We start from the raw sequence: 22402 nt of genomic DNA on the forward strand, positions 1-22402 counted from the left end.
GAGCAAAGTGCCCTGGGCTGGAACCGAGCTGTGGTAAAAATTACTGTGACACAAAGATGTCTAGTGTGATCAGAAAGATCAGGGTACCTCATTAAGGGCTTGCATAGAAACTTACAGGAGGTGAACTTTGCTAGGGATAAAAGGCAGGAGCTCACCCACGCCTTGGAGCTGCCCTCAATCACCCCCTGGGCAGCTTTTTTCACATCATACTGCCTTTTTAAAAATTAAAAAACTGGCCAAATCGCTGAGGATAGAGGTGCAGGCAAGGAGAGGACCCAGCAGAGGACAGGGCTGGATGAGCCCCGCTGGGCTCCGAAGCCCCCAAGAACTGCGGCTGGGGGCTGGAGGGAAAGGCAGGATGCTGACAAAAGGGGCAGGGTGACAGTCTCCCAGCAGGATGCGCAGCAACTCAGCACAAGCAAATAGATGTTGATGGGGAAAACCAGCTCTGCTAGACCAGTAATCCTCTCCTAGAGCAAGGAACGGGGTAAAAACCCCAGGGACTATACTGCGGAGGCAAAACCCACATTCCTGAGATGGCCAAGAAGTGATCACATCTATCTCCATCTCCCATTTCTGAAGTATCACCGGCCAAGAAATTTCGGTTGATTGGACGTGGTTAAAGCAAACACACACACGCAAAAAATCTTATAACTGAAACTTGAATGGTCTCCACAAACATCTTGCATATTTTCAAGGACACTGAGGAAATACAGATTCCCCCCCCTCCCCATTTTGTGGACTTAAAAAAATATGCCCCAAGGGAAAAAGTTATTTAGAACTACTTAGGAAACACAAAGCATAAAAAGCCTATAATTATTTCTCTGCCAAGGGCTTGTCAGTTTGAAAATCCCTGCTCTTGAACCACTAATCCTTATGGAAAAAAATGCAGCTTCGGCAAGATGTGTCGTCAGTTGACTTTTCCAGCACGAAGACACTGAAGAGGAAGATGTAGATTCAGTTTTTGTTTCATTAGACCTTTCACCCACAATATGCCTGATGAGATTCCCCGGCCAGCCAAGGAAACCTGCAAAGCATTGCCCTGAGGTGAGGCCAGCGGCTGCTCTGCAGGCATCTGAAAGGAACAAGGCTGATGTTTGGAAACAGAGGTGCCTGAAATAGGCAAAAATAAATGAGTTTGGGGTGGGGGTATATTTACTTAAAAACTCAAGGATTCGGGGAGTTCCTAGGATTTTTGTTACGGGGTTGGAAATAGCATAAAGACATTATTGGCAGGGAAATTGCTCTGGAGGATGGGGATGGGCCATCCCAGCAGAGCAGGGTGGATTTGGGCTCTCTGGTTTAGCAGCCACATTCATCACTTCATGTCACCCTGCCTGGATAAGGATGGGTGGCATCAGTACCTCTGAACTTGGTCGGCCATGGAGAAATAGTCCCATGAAGCTAACTGTGCCCCTATACGTACCCCAGCATCAAAGCATTGACCACATTTCTTCCATCCTCAGCCATAAGGAGCTGCAGTTTCACCACAAGGCCAGAGGAGGAGAAAGGTGAAGCACTGGGAGTGGGCAGGAGCCCAGTGTGCTCGACCAGAGGTCGTTCCCGCTGCAAAGCCTCACAATGAAACTCAAAACTGGATCCAGCAGAGATCTGCAATGCAGCACATCTACAGAGAGAGCCCTTCTCCCCCATCCCCCCCACACCAGCTGGCAGCTCCACTAACTGCTTGGGGCCTCAGCTCCACATCTCAGCCAGCCAAAAAAAGGTGCAAAGGTGAGTTTGGTGCTGTGGAGAAAACTCCCATAAACACCCTGCCAAGGGCACAGACACTTTGGCTCTTGCCGGACCCAATTGGAGACTGCCAGCATGGGCACGCCAGTAACCCTCCCCAGCCTGGAGCACCTCTGGCAGGCACTGCAAGAAGCATGTTACACCAGACAGAGCGGGTGAGCCACCCAGATCCTGCTGCACACTGGCACCCATCCATCAGCGCTGCCTGGGTTTGGAGCTGCAGAGCAGAGGGCGTCCATCACACGCACATCTTACACAGCAGCTGCCAGGAAATCTCCCTGCTATGGGCAGCTTTCCCCTTACCAAGGATGCCCAACTCTCTTGGACCTGCTTTCCCCATGCAGGGCCCTTCACCCATCTTGGGCCTCCTCTCCCATTACTGTCTCCTAATTAATCTCCATAACAGAACCTCCCATCAGTGTGGGCTTTAATGTCCTCAAGGTAATGTGTGCAGGAAGCCTCTCCTCCTTCCTGGTTAACCTTCCTTCCTAGGGCAACAGCTGAAAGAAGCTTGGACTAAAGAGCCCAACCTACAAGACTTTAAGCTTCATTAAATTTTTAAGCCAGTCCATTGAGGCTGCTCTTTCATGATTACGGATGCAGAAGGAAGGAGCAACAATCACCTGAGCAGACATCAAGAAGATTCAAATTCTTAATGGCTTTCCTAACCAAGCTCCCACGTCCACATCACTGTTTAAAAGGATCTGCTCGATACCACTCCAGTGCTCTGCCCGGCAGCAGAGATGCTGAGATATACATAATTCAGTATTTCAGTTCCCCATCACCAACACAGCTAGCCACCCATTTGGCACAAGTGAGACTCAAGACACATGAGACAGCCATCCCACTGCACTGGAGACTGCAGATGCCCAAGCCAAGAGGATGGTTGGATTCACGGAATTGGTTCACATGAGCAAGGAGCTCTCAGCTCTCCCTGCAGCCAAGACCTGAAGACCAGCATCAGGCAATTCAGACCTTGGCTTAGCCAAACTCTCTGCTCTAGAAGTGCCTCTTCCTCCCCTTAGGTCCTTGAAGGAACCTACAGAAAGTGGCCTTAAGCAGAGACTGTCAACCAATCCTCAACAGCCAGTGCAGGCCTGGGGTCCTGTACACCCAACACATGCTGCACAGCTGCTATTCCCTCCTCTCCTGTTTCCTGGAGGGTCCCCTATAAGATAAGCAATGGAAAAGATGCCCCAGAAGTGTGTTGTAGGGCAGTCCCAATCCAGGCTCGACACAGAAGTCATTGGGCAAGGATTTTGGGGTTGTGCCTTGACAAACATCCACTTCCACTATCAGCACCCATGAATTTATTCATCCAAGAGCATCAAAATCACTCCTGAGGAAGCAATTGCGAATATTTCCCATGTTGCTTTCCCCTCCTTCTGTTTAAACATTGAACTCACATTACCGCAAAGGTTAGCAATAGCTAAGACACTGTTTTTCAGGAATAAAGACTTAGAGCCAGCAAATGCCAAGCAGAAACTTTGACAACCAAAGCATCCCTATGTTTTTACGATGGCAAGAGCTGCAGGGAAGAAACTACACCACCAACTCTTTCAAACAAAAAAATTGCTGTAGCTGAGAACAGCCTTCAGGTCCCTTAACCTATTTCTCTCCCCTTTCCAAGTTTTTCCTGCCAAATGCTTCCCTGATCTTTCAATAGCGAAAATTCCCACCTCCCTCTTCCTGCTTAGCTGCCTTGGGCAATGCTACACAGTGAAAAATCAACTTATAATGTGACCCCTCCAGTCCAAGGCAGGGAAGAAAGAGCCCTTGGTGCACACAGGCTCCGGGTTCATCGAAGCAGCTCTGCAGCACAAAACCAAAGGAGAGAATGCACTTCCCAAAGAGATGAATCACTTCCAAATGGTCCCAAACAAATCTCTTCTCCGGGAATCATTGCCTCTTGTTGTGCTTTTAAGACCCTGCCTCATCTCCTCGCAGGGCAGGGGACCTTGCCCAGAGGGATTTGGGGGGCTCGCTGTCCCACCGTGATGGTGGTTATCATTCCAGAGGAACAAACATACCGGGGGGAAGATTTTGCACGGTGGCAGCGGGGGCGGAGGACAATGGACTAAGGAGTGATGGTTGCGTGAAAAGGGATTTGTTCCGCTGTCAAGGACAGAAAGCTCTCCCTAAGAGCAGCATTAGGAAATGAAGGCCACAAGGGAAGGAGAGGGGTAGGGAGCAGCAAGAGACAATGTACAGACAACGACGACAGGGGGACAGCTGGGAAGGATCAATGCTGGGCCCTGATGGGCTCGCAAAGCACAAGTACTGGCCAAGTAAGCCTCCTCCAGCATGCTCTGCCCTTTAAGCCGATTGCCCTGAGGAAGAGCAGGATGCCTTGGCAGAGGGCAAACCCTTCTCCTGTGGCTGCAGAGCTCCAGCAACCCTTGGATGAGGGGAAGCATTGCTGCTGCTGGGATGTGCCGGGATACGGAGGAGAGCAGTTCTCTTTAAACAACCCCTGGCAGAAGCTGGTATCTCTGCAGCACAGCCTCTTGGTCACCTTTGGTCAAAAGTAGCCTGAGGTGGAAAACAAAGGCAGGCACGAGACAAAAATTAGGCAAAACTGGAGAGAGACTGAAAATTCATTCCCAGCCTTCAAACTTCCCCAGCAAAATGCTCAAAGCGCTTGCGATAATGAATGAAGCCTTTTTTTAGCTATATTCGTATTTCCAGCTCCATTTCATGGGTGACAGAGATGAGTCTCAGCAGTTTCCTGCATGCAACCATGGCCCATCATAGCTAAACTGGGCACCAACTGGAAGACCTGAATTCAACTACAGCATTGTATCCGTGGGTATGGGAAATGCTAAGCCCCTACTGAAAACAGGTACGCGCATGCAAGCACACAGTGCAGTATGAGAAAACAAATTGTTTGCACTGAACAGCCACATATTGAGAAACACACACACCACCCTCCTGAAAAAGCCAGCCTTTATGGGAGAAAACACTGTTTTCAGATTGCCGGCCTACAAAACATAAACCACCTGAAGGATCCCTGACAAGCTGAAGAAATTAGTCTTTGTTAATAAGGTCCCAGCAAAACAGATAAGCCAGAAGACAGAGCCCTTTGACAGGAAAAAAATAACAAACAAACAACCAAATAAACAGTCCGGTGCCACCAGGCCGACACTGCACCCCTGCTGCCAGCACAGCCCTGGCACGGCACTGCTCAGCGATCATCCTGCCCCACGCTTTTTGCAAAAGCTTTGGGATCTGGCTGTCCGTAAATATTTGGGGTGGGAAGCCAAGGATTACAGAACTCCTCTCCTGGGCAACCAAGGTTTGATGATCTTAAAAAAAAACAAACCTCAAACAGAGCTGCAATGAGATGCCTGCTGGTTTCACAGAGACGCACGAGACAACCCCGGTGCACCCATTGCCCCTGAGGACCAACAGCACCAGAAGACAACCAGGGACCAGCCAGCTTTTCTGCTCAGGCAGGATTCCTTCCAGGTTAAAAGTATCGAGGAACAAAATTGACATTACAGGCTAGTATACCGTGGCTATAGGCTTTCACACACATCTGCACAGTGTTTGCCATGTCAGGGAGTACCGTTAGTCCCCCCACGTCTCCCTTCTGAAATCTTTTACAAATACACAGAAATTCAAATTTATCATGAAAACGTATTTATAAAAAAAAATTATTTTGAGTCAACCCCAATATTTCACCTTAATAAAATGCAAATATTTTCTCCCTGCTTTAAAGCTATTTGTTACTCCTTTTAAAGAAGAGATATTTTAATAAATCGCAGGCAGAGGCACAGTCCGACCGCCCAGGGCCCTTGTCCCCATGCCAGTGCCCCCACTCCACGTTCGTGTTTGCAGGGGACATGAGCCAGAGGCAAAATGGAGCACAAAGGGACAAAGAGCATCTTGAGAAGAAAAACAGCCAGGATACGGGATGTATTGAGTACCCCTCTTTGCTCCACGCCACAGGGTTCACCAGAAGCGGGGAACTGTGAATCCAGACCCAAACCTGATTCAATCTGTTGGATTTTCCCTCCCCCCCTCAGGCGGAAGCAAGACTTGCACCCTTGTGAGCAGAAGAGAACACCAACCCTCACCCCCCAAAGTCCAATTCTCCCCCTCCATGGCAGAGGATGCTTTGGGGTCCCCCCCGCCACACCCTGGGGCAAGTGTGCAGGATCAGAGTCAGAAACCACTGAGGGTTTGGGGTATGTTGAGGCCACCCCACTGCTGACAGCGGGGAGAGGCGCAGCTGGTGGAGCTCAGCGTTCCCGGCAGTACAAGCAGCTGCTGGCAAACTCTGCCCGCGCACTGGCAGCACGGCTAACACCCAAGGCCACCACCCCCTCTGAAACCAGCTGCAGGTGACCACAGCACTGGGTTTAGACCCTGCTGGAAAACTTCCTAAAGAAGGGCCGAGCAAGAAATCAAATTCTGGGCTCTCTTAAATCCATGGCTCAGTAAATCTCTCCCTGTGCCTGGCGGCTGCAAGCAGGTGAAGAACCAGAGAGGCGAGGGCTGGCGAGCTGGGGCAGGAGAGGACCCCAGCTGTCTCTCCAGCTGGTGGAGTCAAAATTCTCATCAAACGGAAACAAACCCCCCTTTCTTCCCCCAAGCCAATTTCTTTTCGGCACCTTCATCAGGATTGCAAAGACCTGAAGCAGTTCCTGCAGCTCCAAGCACCCGATCCGGGGCTGATCAGGGAGTGCCTTGCCATGGGGAGAAAAAGAAAGACAAAGGGAAAATAATCATTGCAGGTCCAAAATAAGATGAGAGAAACCATGAAGGGTCCAAAGGATGCTCAGGTCCCAGCTCTGCCAGTGCTGACCCGTGGCCTTTGGGGTCCCACTGCCAAAGAGCAGGAGAAAAGCCAGCCCCAAAGCCACCCCTGTCCCCACCACAGAGGGACAAATGACGAGTACATTCAGCTGCTTTGCTCCCAAGCTGCTAAATATCACGCCCTTCCAGGCTTTTCTGTGAAACATGAATTGTAAGACACAAATCTAATTAAGGGCAGGGGGAAGGGACAAGACATCAAATATCTTCTCCACTCCTTTTGGAAATGGGGAGACCCGTGAGCAGTACACAGGACGATGCGGGGCAACAGAGACGGCAGCAAGGCATATTTTGCTTGCCTGGTGTTTTCAGAGTGGATCCCGCAGCAGAATCTGTACTGCCCCTCTCATCGCCACATCCCGCTGCTTCCCTCCCTTCCCCCCTACCAGCATAACAAGGCAATTTAATAACAACAAACAAAGGACAGTCACCTGGTCCCGGCCAGGCGGTACCCACCGCCACATCCCTGGTGGAGATGAGGCCAGATCTGGCTGACCCAGAGCCACACTCATCCCAGCCTGAAGAGTCAGAGTCAGCACACTTCCTCCGGGAGCTGTGGAAAAGGTGCTGAGGACAGAGAGGGGTTTGCTAGGGGAGACAAGGTGCTGGGTGGGGATGGAGAGCAGGCAAGAAGGATGGGAAGTGCTAGAAGAAAAGGTTAAGGTAAGGGAAAAGAGAGAAAAGCAAGAGCAACATTATGTTGCAGAGCTGCCACATGCTCTGCTACTCCATCCAGGCCAGTCTGACTGCTCCTAGTGCCTGACCAGCTAGAAAAAAAACCAAGTTAGTGCCATCCTTTCCATAGGATGCACCACAAGAAGGGAAAGTAACCTCTGGAGGGCATGCTGCACTGTAGCTGGGCTGAACTGGAGGCACTGTTCTCTCCCATCAGCCACAAGAAGAGTATAAGTCCCATTTCTCCAGGCGAGAGAAGGCAAAGAACTGTGAATCGCCAGCACAAACCCCGCAGACCGTCGGAAGCCTCTGGCTGATGGGACCAGGCTGCCCTGAAGTGTTCAGCATCAGCATCACCTTATTTGTTCAGTCCGTTTGGGATCGTCCCCCTCGCAACCTTCTGGGCTGGGGAACCAGCACCATGGTTTGCAGCTAATTGAGCAATTACATTCATTACCCACATTAAGCAAGATAAACAGCCACCATGCTTCAAACCTCTTCCCCCTCTCTCCTCTACGGCACCAGCTGCCAGACGAGCCTCCAGTGGGCGAGAGGAGGCTGTGCTGCCCCGAACCATATAGATCCCACCTTCCCCCTCGGCAGAGGCAGCCACAGTCTGCCAGAACCATGCTGCTGGGGATTCAGGCTCATCCCCCATGCAAAGATGCCTGGTGTGATTTTAAAACCCAACACTGACGGGCTTCTGCACACACGTTTTCTTTTGTGCGCATTCAGAGGTTGGTAGGATTTTATTTTTTTCCTTCGCAGCCGGATGCATCTTTTTGTTTTAATTCACAGAGGAGGCAGCAGAGGCACCCACACAACCCCATGACTCCAGGAGCAGGGGATTTCAGAGCCAAGCAGGGGGAGCTTTGCAACGATGGAACAGAAGCTGGCAACGGCACAGAGCCGTCAAGCCGTGTGAAGACAGGGTGAGCATCACACAACTGCCTCCCTCGGCCGGGGAGCCCGGCACGGCGGCAGCGGCTCGGGGGCTGCGGCTGCCCCTCCACTGCCGGCGCCCACATGCCAGGCCTGCTCCGAGATGTGCTGGCCATCTGCTCCTGCCAGCCGGGGCTGGGGCTGGGGCTCTGCGCCGTGGCTGGGGATGTGCCAAGCCGTCCCGTTGTCGCCACGCTCCCCAGCTGCACCCCCCGTCACGACCGCACCACTGTCAGCGCTCCTGGCCCCCAGAACCGGCCGGCGGGGTTCCTGCACGCTGCCGGCATCACCCATAGCAGGGCTTTGGGATGGGGTTGACTGGGATGTCCCTGCAGTGCCAGGTCCTCCCTACAGCTCTGGCTGTTTGGCTCTTGCAAACCCACCATGAAACGCCTCTAGGCAAGCGGGGCTCAGCCATTCCCATCCTCACATGTATTTTGAGCCCCCAGGGCAGCCCCTTTCACCAGCCCCTCTCTTCCCATTGCTTCCAGCACCCCTCCCCACTTATAGCCAGATTTGATGTGTGTCATCGTTCCCCGCCCCTCTCCCCCCCTCCCCCCCCAGTCTACCACCACAAAAGCCCATCCCCCGGTCACTAACGCGGGGGCCCCCACAGCCGGGGCACGTCCCCGAGGCAGCTCTGCAGTTGGGGAGCTGGCCAGGGCAAAGCCTGAACCTTGTCATAGTTGAGACTTATCAGGTTTGGACAAGCGCCGGGGGCTGCCGCAGGATTCAGGATGTTCTGTAACGAACGTCCTCTGCCCCAAATAGACACTGTCCCAGGGGCGAGGGCTTGAGCAGTCCCTCCCCAGGAGCCCTCCCCGCCAGCACCAGGGAAACTGGTCCAGAGTGACCCCCAGACCCCTGACTTCCTGGCTGACATCAGTGTCCAAACTGCCCACAGGTCCTGAGCCATGGCCCTTGTCATCCCGAAGAGATGTCAAGACCTGGCCTGGCATCCCCTGTCCTTAATCCATCGCTCTCCAGGTCGCCTCCCATGGTCTTCCTCTTTATGAAAGACAAAGAAATGTAAAACATCTGTTTTAATAAATGATTCCTCGATTTCTAGAGTCCAGCAAGTCAGATGCTCACTTAAAACCATCCGTAACACTTTCCACGGGTGTATTTATAACTAAAAGCATAACTCTGCCGTCTCACGCTCTGTCGTTAACCCTCTGCAGCCTCGCTATAAACAGAGCTCAAACAGACAGCAAAGATATGTGTCAGAAAATACTGCACCTACTCATCTCTGGTAAAACATCCCAACAGTCACCATCCGGAAGAGAAATCCCTTCTCTCAATTAGAAAAAAAAAAAAACCACAAACAAAACAGAAGAAAAAAAACCAACACCCAGAACCAGCAATGCCACAACACTGGCAGGTAGGATCCCAGCCGCTTCCCCGACACCAGTGTTTCACACACAGACACCCCAGCCTTCCCACCCGCTGAGCACTGCTGTGCTGATGGAGAGGCCCCCGGAGCCCGCCGGTGCTGCTTTACACCATCCATCGCGCTCATGAGACACTCGGCACAAGGAGTGTCAATCGCCCATGATAATTAACCAGCTCTCGGCTCGAGATAATTAGCTTAGTCCGAGAGCAGCAGCTCTTTCCCTGCATGTTTCACACTGAAAGCCCCGGCGTTAGCACCGCGGCGGAAGCAGGCACAGTGCTCCTGCACCTAGGGAAAACGCTCAGCTAAAATATAGGACAGGCAGTTTGGGCAAAGAAAGAGTTTTTTTGGTAAATACAGAGTTATATGTAAAGCTCTACAGAGCCCAAAGGAAACAGCTCTTTGGGACTCTGCCCCACCGTCCTTGCTTCCCCAGGTAAGGAGTTGCAATGCCGGCACGGCAGAGAGCCCTGCTGGGGCGATGGAGGGAGCAGGGACACGGACCTGCAGCCCCATGCCAAAAAAATTAAAATAAAATAAAATTCGAGGCGACAACAACGTGAGACAAGGGGCAGATAGGTGCCGGAAGGGGAAGAGGCCGGCAGCGGTTCAGGGCTAAAACCATCACACCTCAGGGAAACCAACAGCCGCAGAGCCCGCTCCACAGCTCAAGCAGAAGTTACCAACGCAAACGCAGCTGGGAAATAACCAGGATAAACCATGTCATTGCTGGAGCCCAGGAAATATTTGTGACTTCTTTTTTTCCGCAACCATCCTTGTCCATCCCAACAGCTAGATGGGCACAGCAAGAAGCCAACTGCGGCACCGATTTCTTTTGCGGCCAAGAGATGTAGGAGGAGGGTTTCAGGTTGAAGCCAGCTTCCAGCGTTCAGAAGCCACAGGCAAACATGCAGAGTAAAACCCACTGCAAGCTGGAAAGGCATTTCTGCAGTAATATTTACCCCAAATCCCCCTTATTGCTCCAAATGGAGGCACTGATAAAGCAGAAAACGCACATTAAATTGTGTTGGAAACCTATGGGAACCGGTAGCCAAATTTCTACAGATAAACAAGCAGCGCACTCAACCTCAACAAATTTTTGCCTAAAAAACCCGTAATGCAGCTCTCTCCTTTCCACTCTCGCGGCAGCTAATTCTTCCGCTCTTTCGTAAACATTTGAAAACAAGGTCACGCGCACAAATTCTGCTTTCAATTTGCCTTGTATCCATAGTGATTAAACTCAGACCCACAATACGGGACTTAAAGGAAAAAACTTTAAGAAGGCCTGGAGCAGGGCTAGCCCCCGGCACATTCGCCGACCCGCCAAAGGCCGGAGATGAGAGCGTTGCAGACAACTGTTTTCTCGTATAACAGCAACCTGGGAATTAAATCGCGGGGCTCCAGCAGCCATGCTATTGCCATAGCGGGGGATCCAGCCCCCCATCTACACCCTCCTCAAGAAACAACCAGCCCGGAGGCAACGCAAATTTAACAGCTCCAAAACCCAGCCAGGGAGAGAGGTCCGGCAGGGACAGTAAGAATGGGATGAGCAAGAAAAAAAACTGAGAGCAGCTGCAGGAGAGGAAAGATTCAACAGCCTTCTTCCCGTTCCCACTGGAAATATTTTTCTTTCAAAAAGAAAAATAATTTTCTCATTGTCTTTCCCCTGCCTCAGCCCCACACTTGCCAAAGGTGAAGCGACAGGGCTGGAGGCTTTAACCACCTATATCCAAATTCCCTGCCCCAGGCTCAGGCAAAGCCTCCAATGTGTGACGGCAAACACTCTGAATTCAGCGGGGCCTTCCCTGGTCCCTGCCGAGCACCTCAGTTTTCCCATCTGACCAGAGGGAGCAATAGCATTACCCTGTCCGTGGGGATATTAGGAAAATAGCTCCATCCAGGAACAGGACAGGGAGGACATAACATTTCTCCTGCAGAAGCTCAGTAGGAAAATAAAGCCGAAGGAGACAGGAAAATGCTTGGCCCGGTCCCTCTGCAGCCCAGGGGTTACCAGGAGTCTCACAGCCTCCTGACAAAAATCTCCTAAATTCCCAAGGCACAATCCAAATGCAACGAAACACCTTGAAAAAGGGGAGAACCGGAGGTGCGAGGAGGCTGCGGGGGAGAAGCACAACTCGCCACGCAGCACTGTAAGGCTGACACCTCTTGGGACACGCGGGGCAGGGGAAGCAGGGAGCTGCAGCGGGATTCTGAGCCCCCTCTCCCCTCAACGCTTGCGGCAGGGTGCTGGGGCTTTGCGGGCAGCAGGAGCAGAGCGGGGGGTCCTCACTGGGAGGCAGGGGAGGACTTACTTCTCGTAGTCCAGCTTGCAGTAGAGCTTCTTGTCGCGGTAGAAGCAGGTGGTCTGCAGGGGCTCCTTGCAGGACGCGCACTGGACACACTGCTCATGCCACAGGCTGTCGTTCAGGCGCAGCAGGAACCGGTCCGAAATAACTCGCTGGCACCCTTCGCACACCGACTTGGGGGTAGCGGCTTTGCCTGCGGGGAAGGACCCGGGGGCAAGGCTGGGTGGAGGGAGAGGTGGACGGAAAGAAGGACCGGGAGAGGGATGGACGGAGGATCCCGCTGCTCTCGCTTTCCCCAAGCAGGCTGGTGGGTCGGGGGGGCCAAGGGTTGTGCGGAGCGCTGCTCCGGGACCCAAGGGGCACCTGTGCCTTAGGGGAGCTTCGGGGGGGGGACATCGCCCCCAATTTCGTTCCTCTTGGAAAGGCGGCGGCAGAGCCGCAGCCCGGAGAGAAAGCGATTGTTTGAAACCGATATTAAAACGAAGAAAAACAAATTAAAATAAATTATTTATTGTTCGATACGAAGGAATGGCCTTCGTTGCACGGGGAGGGGAAGGCACACACAACTTAACGCAATCGCGGAACGAAAGGGGAGCGGGGAAGGCGGGCGCCGGGGGCACTCCCCGGGCGAAGGGAGCGGCGCCGGGCAGGAACAAGCCGGGGGGAAAGCTGCCCCCCGGACCCCCCTGTGCCCATCGCTTGGTCCCCGGGGGTCCCTGGAGGGCTAGCGGGGTGCCCCGACTTACCCAGCAAGGAGGTGAAGGGAGCCGCGGGGTCCAGGTCGTTCTGCAAACTCTCCTCCATCTTCAACCCGTCCAGCATGGCTGGGAGCCGGGCCGGGCGAGGGGGCCGCGCCGCCCGCCTGCCAACACAGCCCGGACACGCCGCGCTCAGCCCCGGCCGCCGGCCCCGGCGCTCCCGGGGCGCCCCGCTCCCCTCCTCCCTCCCTCCTGCCGAGAGGGAGATTCCCCCCACCCACTCCACCCCCCCCAAGGACCCCCGCTCCGGCTTCGCAGCCACTGCCCCGGGGCGGGTTCGCAGCGTCCCACCAGCCCCACGGCCCCGACGTGGGGAGCGGCCGGTCCCGGGGCCCCGCGCGGCAGCGGGACGGGAGGGAGGGAAGATGCGGGACGGGAGGCAGGATGCGGGGCTGCCGTCGGCGGGGCTCAGCCGCTTACCTGGGGCGGCCCGGGCGGTACCTTCCTGCGGGGAGGCGGCGGGAGAGGCGTCCGCAGCCACCGCTCCGGGGGGTTCCTGCGGAGGCTCCCGCCTCCCCGGGTCGGCCTCCCCCGGCCTCCCCGCCGCCGTAGCTGCCGAGGCTGGGGAGGGAGCCGAGCCGCGCCGCCCTGGACGGCTCCGGAGCGGAGCGCACCAACCTGCGGGGAAGCGCCCGTCCGACTGCTGCCAAGGCACATTTCCTGGAGCTGATACCTCCCTGCCCGACCCCCACCCCCTGCCCTCCCCTCTCCACCCCACTCGAAATAAGTTTCCTCCCCGCTCTCCTGCCTGGCTGCAGACACCGGCCCCGCCACGCCTCGAGGGGCCGGCGGCCTTTCCCGGCTCCGGGGGGCACGGCCGGGCCGCCCCGCGGGGCGCCGGGACAGCCCCGGCTCCGCTCCGCTTCCCGGCTTTTTTCCTTCTTTTCTTAGAAAGCAAGCCAAAAAGAAAACAAAAACAAAACAAAACAAAACAGAAAAAAAAAGTGGAGGGTGGTGCCCCGCCACCGCAGTAGTAAAACCGGCTGGAAATCAGGTCTCTATTCCAGGAGAAGCCCAGGCAGGGAGTTTTTGGGGAAGGCCGGTCCCCGGCGGGGATGCGCTGCCCCGCGCTGCGCATCGCCCCGGGCGCCTCGCTCCCGCCGCTCGGAGTATTTAAGGAAGATGAGTCCGGGGGGGGGAGGGGGGAAACAACCCCCAAAAAACCCCCAAACCACAAAACCCAACAGAACCCAAAGCCGGAGAGCTGCCCCGGAGGGCTCGTGGCCGGTGATCGCCGGCGCCAAGCAGGGCCCGGTCCGCTACGGGCACCGGTACCGCGGAGCCGCAGGGGGAGGCGGCCCCGGGGACGCGCCGCTCCGGCTCCGCGAAACCGCATCGGTTTTGGGGAGGGGAAACCCGCGGAGGAAAGATCCCGCCCGGCCAGGGAAGCCGAAAGTTGGAGCCTTCCCGTAGCCCCGGTGATTTCCCGTCCTGCCAGGGTCTCCTCTCCTCTCCTGACCGGGGGAGGTAAGGAGTGGGTGGTGTCGCTATTTTTCGGGGAGTTTCACGGGCCCCGCAGGTCCGGAGCCACCCGCAGTGGGGCCGCGTACTTGCTGCTGCCAGATCAGCCTGGGCAGCGGGGCCGCGGCTTCCCCCGGCAAGGAGGAGGGCTGAGTCTCCCCTCTCTAGCTGGCGGGGGAAGAAACCTGCTGCAAGGGACCCACTACAGACTCCAAGAGAGCGGGAGGTTTTTAGGGGCCTCACCTCCTGTGTTCACCGGTGACCTTGGCACCAGGGAGAGGAGCACTCCCAGCCTCTCCGTGGGGCATCCTCGTCACCAAGTGTTCCCGACGCCCAGATGACATGGGTGATGCAGGGACCAAGGTCATGTCCTTTGGGAGCTCATAGGAAGGTGAGAGGCCACAGGTTAGTATGGGTGGATTACCACACTGATGAAGTCCCATGGGAAAGGGAAAGGGAAACAGGGTCCTGGGACAGCAGCACTGTATCCCAGTATAACTACACTGGGAGCTTGGGCATGAAAGCATTGGTACCATTGCTCAGGTCAGGATGAAACTGCTCTGATCCCTCACATCCAGGAAGGCTGAGGTGCTGCAGGAGACACTGAACCCTGATGCCTCCATCTTTGTCTCTCCTGAGGTCTCCAAGCAGCTCCAGCCAAGTTTCTGGGTAGCCAAATCTATTGCAGCCACATTGCCAAGACACCAGCCCAGCAAGGACTGTGGTGTGACCAGAGGCTCCGCGCACGGCACGCTGCTTTTCCTCTCTGTGCAAACCAGCTCAGCCGTCCCATCCCACCTCAGCTGCGGGGCTGGGCAGGGCTGATTTTCCTTACACAACTGGGGGCCAGCCCTGTGGGGTGGGGATGACATCCTTCAGCACAGCTAAAAACTGTAGCCCAGTACAGGACACCTTGCTTATGCACTCAGACTGCCCACATGATTTGTTCTGATCAGAGATGCAGGAACAGCTGGGAGGGAAGTCATTCCCCACCTAGATGTTGTCACCCCATGGTGTTCATCCTCCTCCTCATCTCCAGGCAAGGAGGGGTCTGGAGACTGCCTTACCTCACAGCTCTTGTGCACAACTCCCGGATCAATCTATGATAGATCAGGCTTGAGGGATGGGGCCACATGCATAACACTGACAGGTCTGCAGCAGGGTGTTGTGGCCCATGGTTTACACACCATCTCCCACACAGATCACAGGTACTGGAGCACACCCTCTCCTGTGCAAAGGATAGTCACTAGGTGAACCAGTAAAACAAGCAACAAACACACTCCAAACCCCTTCAGTGATAGCATTTACAGGGTCCCCATGCAATTTCATCTTTCCCCTCCCTAAGTACACCTTCACCTTGAGCAATGGTGCTAAAAGGGGGAGTATTTCAGCCAGCTCACTGCATCCTCCAAGGGCAGGGTTTCCATTATTAGCTCACCCAGGGCTGAATTAGGTGCCGCAGCTTCCAGCGTCAGCAGCTGGAGAGAATTAAACCAGAGGAGAAGCAGGACTAGGCTTTTTCCTTCTAGCTGTAGGGTCTGCAGGCAGCCAGGTGTTATAAAAACTGGTGACCTGGGGAAAACAGCATTAAACAGAGCTGCCTACCAAGTTAACAAGCCTGTAGTGTTGGAAGAATATGTCTTCCCCCAGCAGTCTACCCACTGGGGTTGTCCAGCTGTCACATTTTGTGCCAAGGAGCTTGGGTGGACCAGTAGTAGGTCCTTGCCATTCACTACTGGAAGGAGGTCAGGACCACAGTCACAGCAACAGATGTGGTCCTAGACAGTAGGGATCCAGATCCTTCCTCGAACATCACCTTAACTCTGCCCAGCAAAGGAAATGCAGAACTACATGAGTGGAGAGGGCTAGACCCAGAAGCAGGCACAGAGGAGACCAAAGAAGATGATGATGATGAAGATGGTGACGATGAGCTGTGCTCCCTACACACACTTCGGCCACCTTCCTTGGGACAGGAGGCGCTGGACTTCATGGTGCTGGCAACATCATCAGGGTGCCTTTAATGCCGAAAGCCAACTTGTCCCAGAAGACAAAGCACTGCCCACCACACAGAGACGTCCCTCCATATTACCCTCTCCTTCCTGCCATGCTCACATCCTGTTACAGGCATCAGCTGCTGCCAGACGGCCCTGGGTAGAGAGGCAAGCCAGAAATCAGCCCACAGCCACAATGCTGTCCAATATTCCTGGGGTGATAAAATACTCTCCCTTTCCACTGAAATCCCCCAAACCAAGCCTGTCCCAGGTAGAGCTAATTGCACAGATGGCATAGGGAGACAGATGGGAGGTATGGGGTGTCAGCCTTGCGTAGTTATAGGTTGGTCCTTGTCCGCTAAAGCTAATGGACACCTGGGAATGTATCAGGGCTTCTCTGCCTTTGTACCATGCTTTCCACCACAATGTACCTCCCCGTGAAATAAAACCCATCATCCCCTGAAAGAGGGTACACACATGGCTTCCTAGCCACCGTCTCTGACCCCACCACCACCATCAGCTGTGGGAGCCCCATGTGCCTCCTAATCGGTACAATTCTACCTCCTCCTCCTCCTCCCTGTGCCCTCTGGTGCTCCAGGAGGTACTGACTCAGCACAGCCTCCCCAGGTTCCCACCTGGGCCTTTGATGGGACAGCAGGGAGCTGGGAGGGATGGGGAGGGGACAAGCAGAGAAACCAGGCAGCAAAGAAAGCATCTCAGGAGAGGTCAGGTGTGGTGGTGAAGGCACTCCAGGGCCCAGCCCAGATAAGAGGTCCTTGAGGAAAGGCCAGTGGTGGCGGAGCTCAGTTGAGAGTCACACTGTTGGTGTCTGAAAGTCATCTCAGGTCTATAGGACATGCCCTTGAATCACTAAATTCAGCAGGGAGCCCAGAGCTGAACTGAATGCAAACCAGATCAAACCTTTATAGCCTGGGATTTATTTTCTTTTCATTCCCAATCCAGAACTGTTGTTGTTGAACTTAAATAGAAACTGAAGCAGTCACTACAGAACACAAATAAAGACAGGGCAGGAAAACACACTAGCTTGACTTCTGGGTGAGAAACAAATCCAGCTTAGCACAAGCAATGGAGTTTAAGGGTTTTTTTTTTATTTTCCAAGGTCCTCAACATAAGTGGCCATTATTTTTTAAAGTCCCCTCTGTGGAACACTACAGAGTGAGCAGCTCAGATTTAATAAGTGCTTTGAAATGTTTGGCCTGTGTGCTAAAACAAAGCTTATCCATGGAGGGGCGGGGTGGGACCTGCTGCTAACTCAGAAATCTCATGAGATGTGATGCATGGTAGGAAAGAGAATATGACACTTTGCCTTGCACCAGCCATTCCCAGAGCCTGGTTTATTTATTACTCCCAGAGCAAAGGAAAAAATGTCAGAGCTTAAGCTTAATCTGAGGCTATTGGGGTTTTCATGAGGAAACCAATGACTGGATCTTCAGACAAAGTGGTGGCAAGACCCAGCAACTGGAATCTGGCAAGAGCAAAATTCAGAGGAACTAGGAGGAGCCAGGTTTCAGTGGGAAGGGTAGGTAGCTGGACCCTGTTATGCTCTCCTTGTTATACCTGAAAAGTGGCTGATGCCTGGATTTTGAAGGCACCATCATGACATATATCTGCAAGGGAAAATGCCCAAGTTGGAAGGGACATAAACTGGTGTTTCTTGATTTTTTTAGTTCTTCAGTGTTATTTTTGAATTCTTTGTGCTGCTATAACTTCACACAAGCTGAGGCTGAATGTATGTGCAAGGATAGAAGGTCTTTTCTGGCTTATCCGTGATTGTGATTTCTACCATTTTATGAAAATTAGGTTTTTGCAGGGCTGCAGATCGGGTAAGCCCCAGCTATGCCAAGCTGATATTCTTCTACAGCAATTCATCCTGAAGGAAAATTACACCATCAACTTATTACCAACTGTTGTGGGTCTTGCCCCTTATGGTGTCTGTAAAGACTCACCCCTATGTTTTGTAAGGCTAGGAGAAGCACTGCTCTTGGGCAGCATTTTGAGACTATTGTAGTAGAGGCCCTCAACATGAATGAAGAATCCAAGGCTTAGGACCATATCCAGAAGATTACATCAAACCTCGGGTCCTCAATGATTTCAGATAGAGCTCAGTTGCTCGGTCATTTCTTTCCTCTGCCATAGGACAGCTGTCTACTAGCGACACTTTCAGGTGAGAAAGCAGTCTCTTATTTACAGGAGCTGCGCTCCATGATTCATATTCTCATTGCCCTACCAGACACAGGGTGGAGGTGTGTGTAGTGGGGTGTGTATTAAGCATGTGATCAAGCACACAAAGCTTTAAAAAAACCCGCTAGATACCTGGAGAAGGAGGACAAGGCCTGCTCGAAGTGCAACCTGGAGACCTTGTGGCCCAGAACCCAGAGACCACCTTGCTAGGGTCTCAAGGTAGACTGCCAAGAGTAGGGGTGTCCACAATGGCCACTTTAAGACTTCCTGCCCCAGCCTTTGTTATCATAACCAATCACTTCCAGCTTCAAAAAGTGACTGTTCATATTGCAGGCAGTGGTCTGGATTCACTCACAGCCAGTGGACCAAGATCAGCATCAAGACAGTCAAGGTGACTTGCTCATGAGGCTTAGCGACCTCAGCTTGCACTGACTGCAGAGGGCACGTGCAGGGCCATCTGGGCAAGGTGCTGGATCCCACTCTGCTGCCCAGTGTATGTGTATTGAGCTGTTCTGCCAATGTGCAATATCAGGGACTATGAAACCCTCATCGTGGACTCAAATTAAGCCACCAAAAAGTATCACGCTTTCTACGTTAAAATCCTATTAGAGTGGCCCAAAGCACTGTTGGATGCCTTGGCTAAATTAAACTTCAACCTTGCAGCTCCATATAAACGCTTATGATCACAGCTGCCACAACTGTGTGCTGAGGACAGCCTGTGAGCTCCTGAAAGAGACAGCGGTATTGGTGGGGAAACAGCCTGTCTTCTTCAGCTGGCTAGGCCCGCTGTGCTACAGCAGCTCACCCCAGAGCCAAAGCACTCTCTGAATTACCACTGAGCGCTGCAGGGCTCCTAAACAGGACTCAGACACCATCTTAGCAAGAGGTCTGCTGCATGCATGAGAACCCTCAGGTTTTCTTCTATATTTTTCAACAAAAAGCATTAATACCACATGGTGGCATCAGCCTCCGCAGCCCTTCTCTTGCTAAGCCTGCTAATGCCGACCAACCTCCTTGATTTAAACCATCAAACCTGGGAGCAGGAAGGTCAAGAGAAACCTAGGGCTTTATAATCCGAGAAGAAACCAAACCCAGCTAGTTTGGGACCAGCTCTTAGAAGCCCACAGCTCTTTTAAGGGGAAACTTGTAGCAACCCAGGCTGGAGATAACCTCTCGCTTTGTCTAACCAGCAGTGTGGTGTGGGTACCACCCCAGCACAGTCTGCATGCAGTCTCTCAAACTCTGGCAAAGGTTTTACAATGAGCAGGTTATCATATCCAATTACTTTTCTGTCTCTAAACAGTTCAATTTTAACGGAAAAATACATTTTTAGTGAAAAATAGCCCCTTAGACAACGCTTTTCACCTCTTTTGAAATTCTTCCTGTTTTTTTCCAGTGTCATAAAAACCCAATAATTAGAGTTTTCATAATCTTGGATTTTTGTTTCTTTCTCCTGCTTTTTTGATGCTCCTTTTCTCCTTTTCACAGTGAAATACTGGAGAATGAATCATGTCCCCGTGTGGGAGTTTAAACAAAATGTTTCATTTTTATCCTTCTTTCCTTCCTGTTGTCACTCCTCCTTTCCCCGAAACTTCCCCGAGTCGCCGAGCGGCAGCGTTGCAATCTGTCACACGGACAGACAAAGCACGGCTGCATCTCACCGCACTGTCTGCTGAGAGGGTCAGAAGGGGCAGATCACTTAACACTACACCTGTTTTATGAATAATAATACAGGCAGTTTTGCTGGGTTCCTGGGAGGACGTTTTCCCACCAGGATAAGCTCTGCATATTGAACAAATTCATGTCTTTAACTCGTTTGACTCTGGTTAGCTCGGTTGTTACAGGAAGCTCCAGCAGTGCCATTTGAGCAGGGGAAAGATCAGGCAGACCTTTGAGGCAGGTTTTGTTAGAGTGTCTTGTGTTTTCCCTCTCTGCAAGTTTCACTTATGGAGGTATGACATTATAAATTTGGGGTTGAAGAGCCTGTTTCCAGTGCAAAAATGCAGAGTGGAAAAAAAGAAAAAAGACTAAGAACAGGATCCACGAAGCTTCAGAAAAATGAAAATTATCCATGAGCACACCAGGTTTAGGTCGCCCCAAGATACTCCACCTAGACTGAAATGAAGCACTTTGCTTCTTCCCTCAGTGCCTGGACTAGCTCAGAAAAGAAAAAGCACATTAAAAAGGTCACTTTTTAAATTACTTCAAAAATTCAAAGGATCCAAGACTTTCTTTTTAAGATGGTAGAATGAAATGTTTTGGTTCAAAGCAGCAAGTTTCTCCAGATCTTGTCTTAGCAGGAGCAAGAAGCAACAATACCTGTTCTGTCTGGGCCAGAGGGCTGTGCCCATCAGCCCAAGCAGTGATGTCCCAGGTGTTATTCCTGCCCTGATTCGGGCTGCCCAAGAGTCTGTAGAGGACCCCTCAGCCCCATCCCAAGCCAGACCTGTGACCACAGCAGAAGAGAACACTGCTCTGCCAGCTCCAATCAGTCCCTCTCTCATATATTATTTTATTTGTTTTGTTGGCTTTTATTGAGAGTGAAAAAATAATTTAAAGCAATTATCTGTACAGGAGGGCAGGGGAATGGTTAGCTGGTTGGAGGATCTGTGACCCTCCATGGCCAGGCCAGGGAGGGGTTAGAGGGGGTGATTTACAGCTGTACAAAACCACAACAATCCCACCAAGGAGGAGCAGAGGGTGGAGGATGCCTCTTGAGCTCTCATAGGCCCAGAGCAGAGGGGTGGGAGGCTGTGCAGGGGCATGGGGGGGACAGGGTCTGGCCAGTATGGAACTCCATTCTCAAGTGACCTGCAGGGGTGTCTCCAGCATCTCCATGAGGAAGGTGTCAATGGGGGTGTCCCCAATGAGCTTGAAGAAGAAGAGGTGCTCCAGGCACTTCAGCCCGATGGACCGCAACGCCGGCAGGCGCAGGAGGAGTTTGGCAAACCTGGAAGAGAGCAGAGTCAGAGGCATGCAGAAGGCACTGGCCACCCTTTTCCATGTGTTTCCAAGCCTGCACTGGGGTCTCAGGAGAGCAGAGCCCAAATCCTTCTCTCCAAGGCATTTTTTGTGTTCTCCATCTTAGATTTCCCTCTGCTTTCAAAATAAGCATTTCTCTCCACTTGTGTGGAGGGAATAGGTATCCTTTCAAAACAGAATTTAGCATTTTAAAATTTTAAAATAAAAGGAAAAGAAAAAGAAAATACATCAGATACATCCAGATTGCCTCTCCAAGACTTGAACTAGTGACTTACATCACCATGCTGCCATTTAAACCCTTCTTGAAACAGCCTTCAAAAATCCTGGCCCCCAGAGAAGGTACACAACCCCTGGGCAGTGCCCCTGCCAGCCGCTGCCTCCTGTTTTGAGGTGCAGCTGCAAAGGGGTGCAACAGGCAATGCCCCCCCCCCCCCCCCCCCCCGCCCAAAAATAGCAGAAGGTGTTGTGGTGCATCACTTGTCTGGCGGCGATGAGGAAGGACCCGGCAGCCCGCGTTTCGAGAGCTTGACCAGCAGAGGGTAGAATTGGATTGAAAAGCAAGAAAAGTGCATCTCGCCGGCACCCTAAAGGCTCTGGCCCAGGATTAGGGCACTGAGAGGACAGGCCAGCCTGCAGGAGCTGGGCTTCTCATGCAGTTTGGGCTCGTGTCCTGCCCTTGCTTTGCTCCAGGGGCTCCAACCCAGGGTGGCTCAGGCAGAGCTAGAGCAGACACCCCTGCCTTAGTCTCCTCTTTCCAGGGTGGAAATTGTGCTGCCCTAAGGTGCCTTGCCTTGCTTGGGGAAACTCACCGCCCTGGCTGCTCAGGGTATTTCTGCTTTGTGTAGGCTTCCAGCGTGGCATAGACCTTCTCCCGCAGCGATTCCACTTCTGAGGGGCTGGACAAACCCTTGGCATCTGGACAAGGGAGAGAGTATAGGTAGGGAAGAAATCACTGCAGAGGGGACCCTTCCACTGCCAACAGGGTGACTGCGTGCATGAGTGGGAAAGGACTTGGGCTCTCTTTAATCTTAATCATGCACCCAGAGACTGAGACAAATCTGTCTGCAGTCCTGATGCTCACTGCCACAGCCCTCCTGCCTGTGACCTGCCAAGGGCATGCAT

The 22402-nt window shown here is 52.9% G+C and overlaps 2 protein-coding genes across 4 annotated transcripts in view; both read right to left on the reverse strand.

Moving 5' to 3' along the window:
* LMX1A (LIM homeobox transcription factor 1 alpha) overlaps positions 1-12736 on the reverse strand; it is a 44652-nt gene extending 31916 nt beyond the window's left edge. The window contains exons 1-2 of the mRNA XM_064455736.1: positions 12633-12736; positions 11893-12079 (exon numbers count right to left, since the gene is read on the reverse strand). Of these exons, the coding sequence (XP_064311806.1) occupies positions 11893-12079; positions 12633-12708 (263 nt within the window). The 5' untranslated portion in view covers positions 12709-12736. The remainder of the gene's footprint in view (positions 1-11892; positions 12080-12632) is intronic.
* Positions 12737-20790: 8054 nt separating this feature from the next.
* Positions 20791-22402, reverse strand: part of RXRG (retinoid X receptor gamma) — a 39273-nt gene continuing 37661 nt past the window's right edge. For all 3 annotated transcript variants that reach the window (XM_064454573.1, XM_064454575.1, XM_064454574.1), the window contains exons 9-10: positions 22090-22195; positions 20791-21248 (exon numbers count right to left, since the gene is read on the reverse strand). In XM_064454573.1, the coding sequence (XP_064310643.1) occupies positions 21101-21248; positions 22090-22195 (254 nt within the window). In that variant the 3' untranslated portion in view covers positions 20791-21100. The remainder of the gene's footprint in view (positions 21249-22089; positions 22196-22402) is intronic.

The sequence above is a fragment of the Phalacrocorax carbo genome, chromosome 6 (assembly GCF_963921805.1).
Source record: "Phalacrocorax carbo chromosome 6, bPhaCar2.1, whole genome shotgun sequence".
NCBI lineage: Eukaryota > Metazoa > Chordata > Aves > Suliformes > Phalacrocoracidae > Phalacrocorax > Phalacrocorax carbo.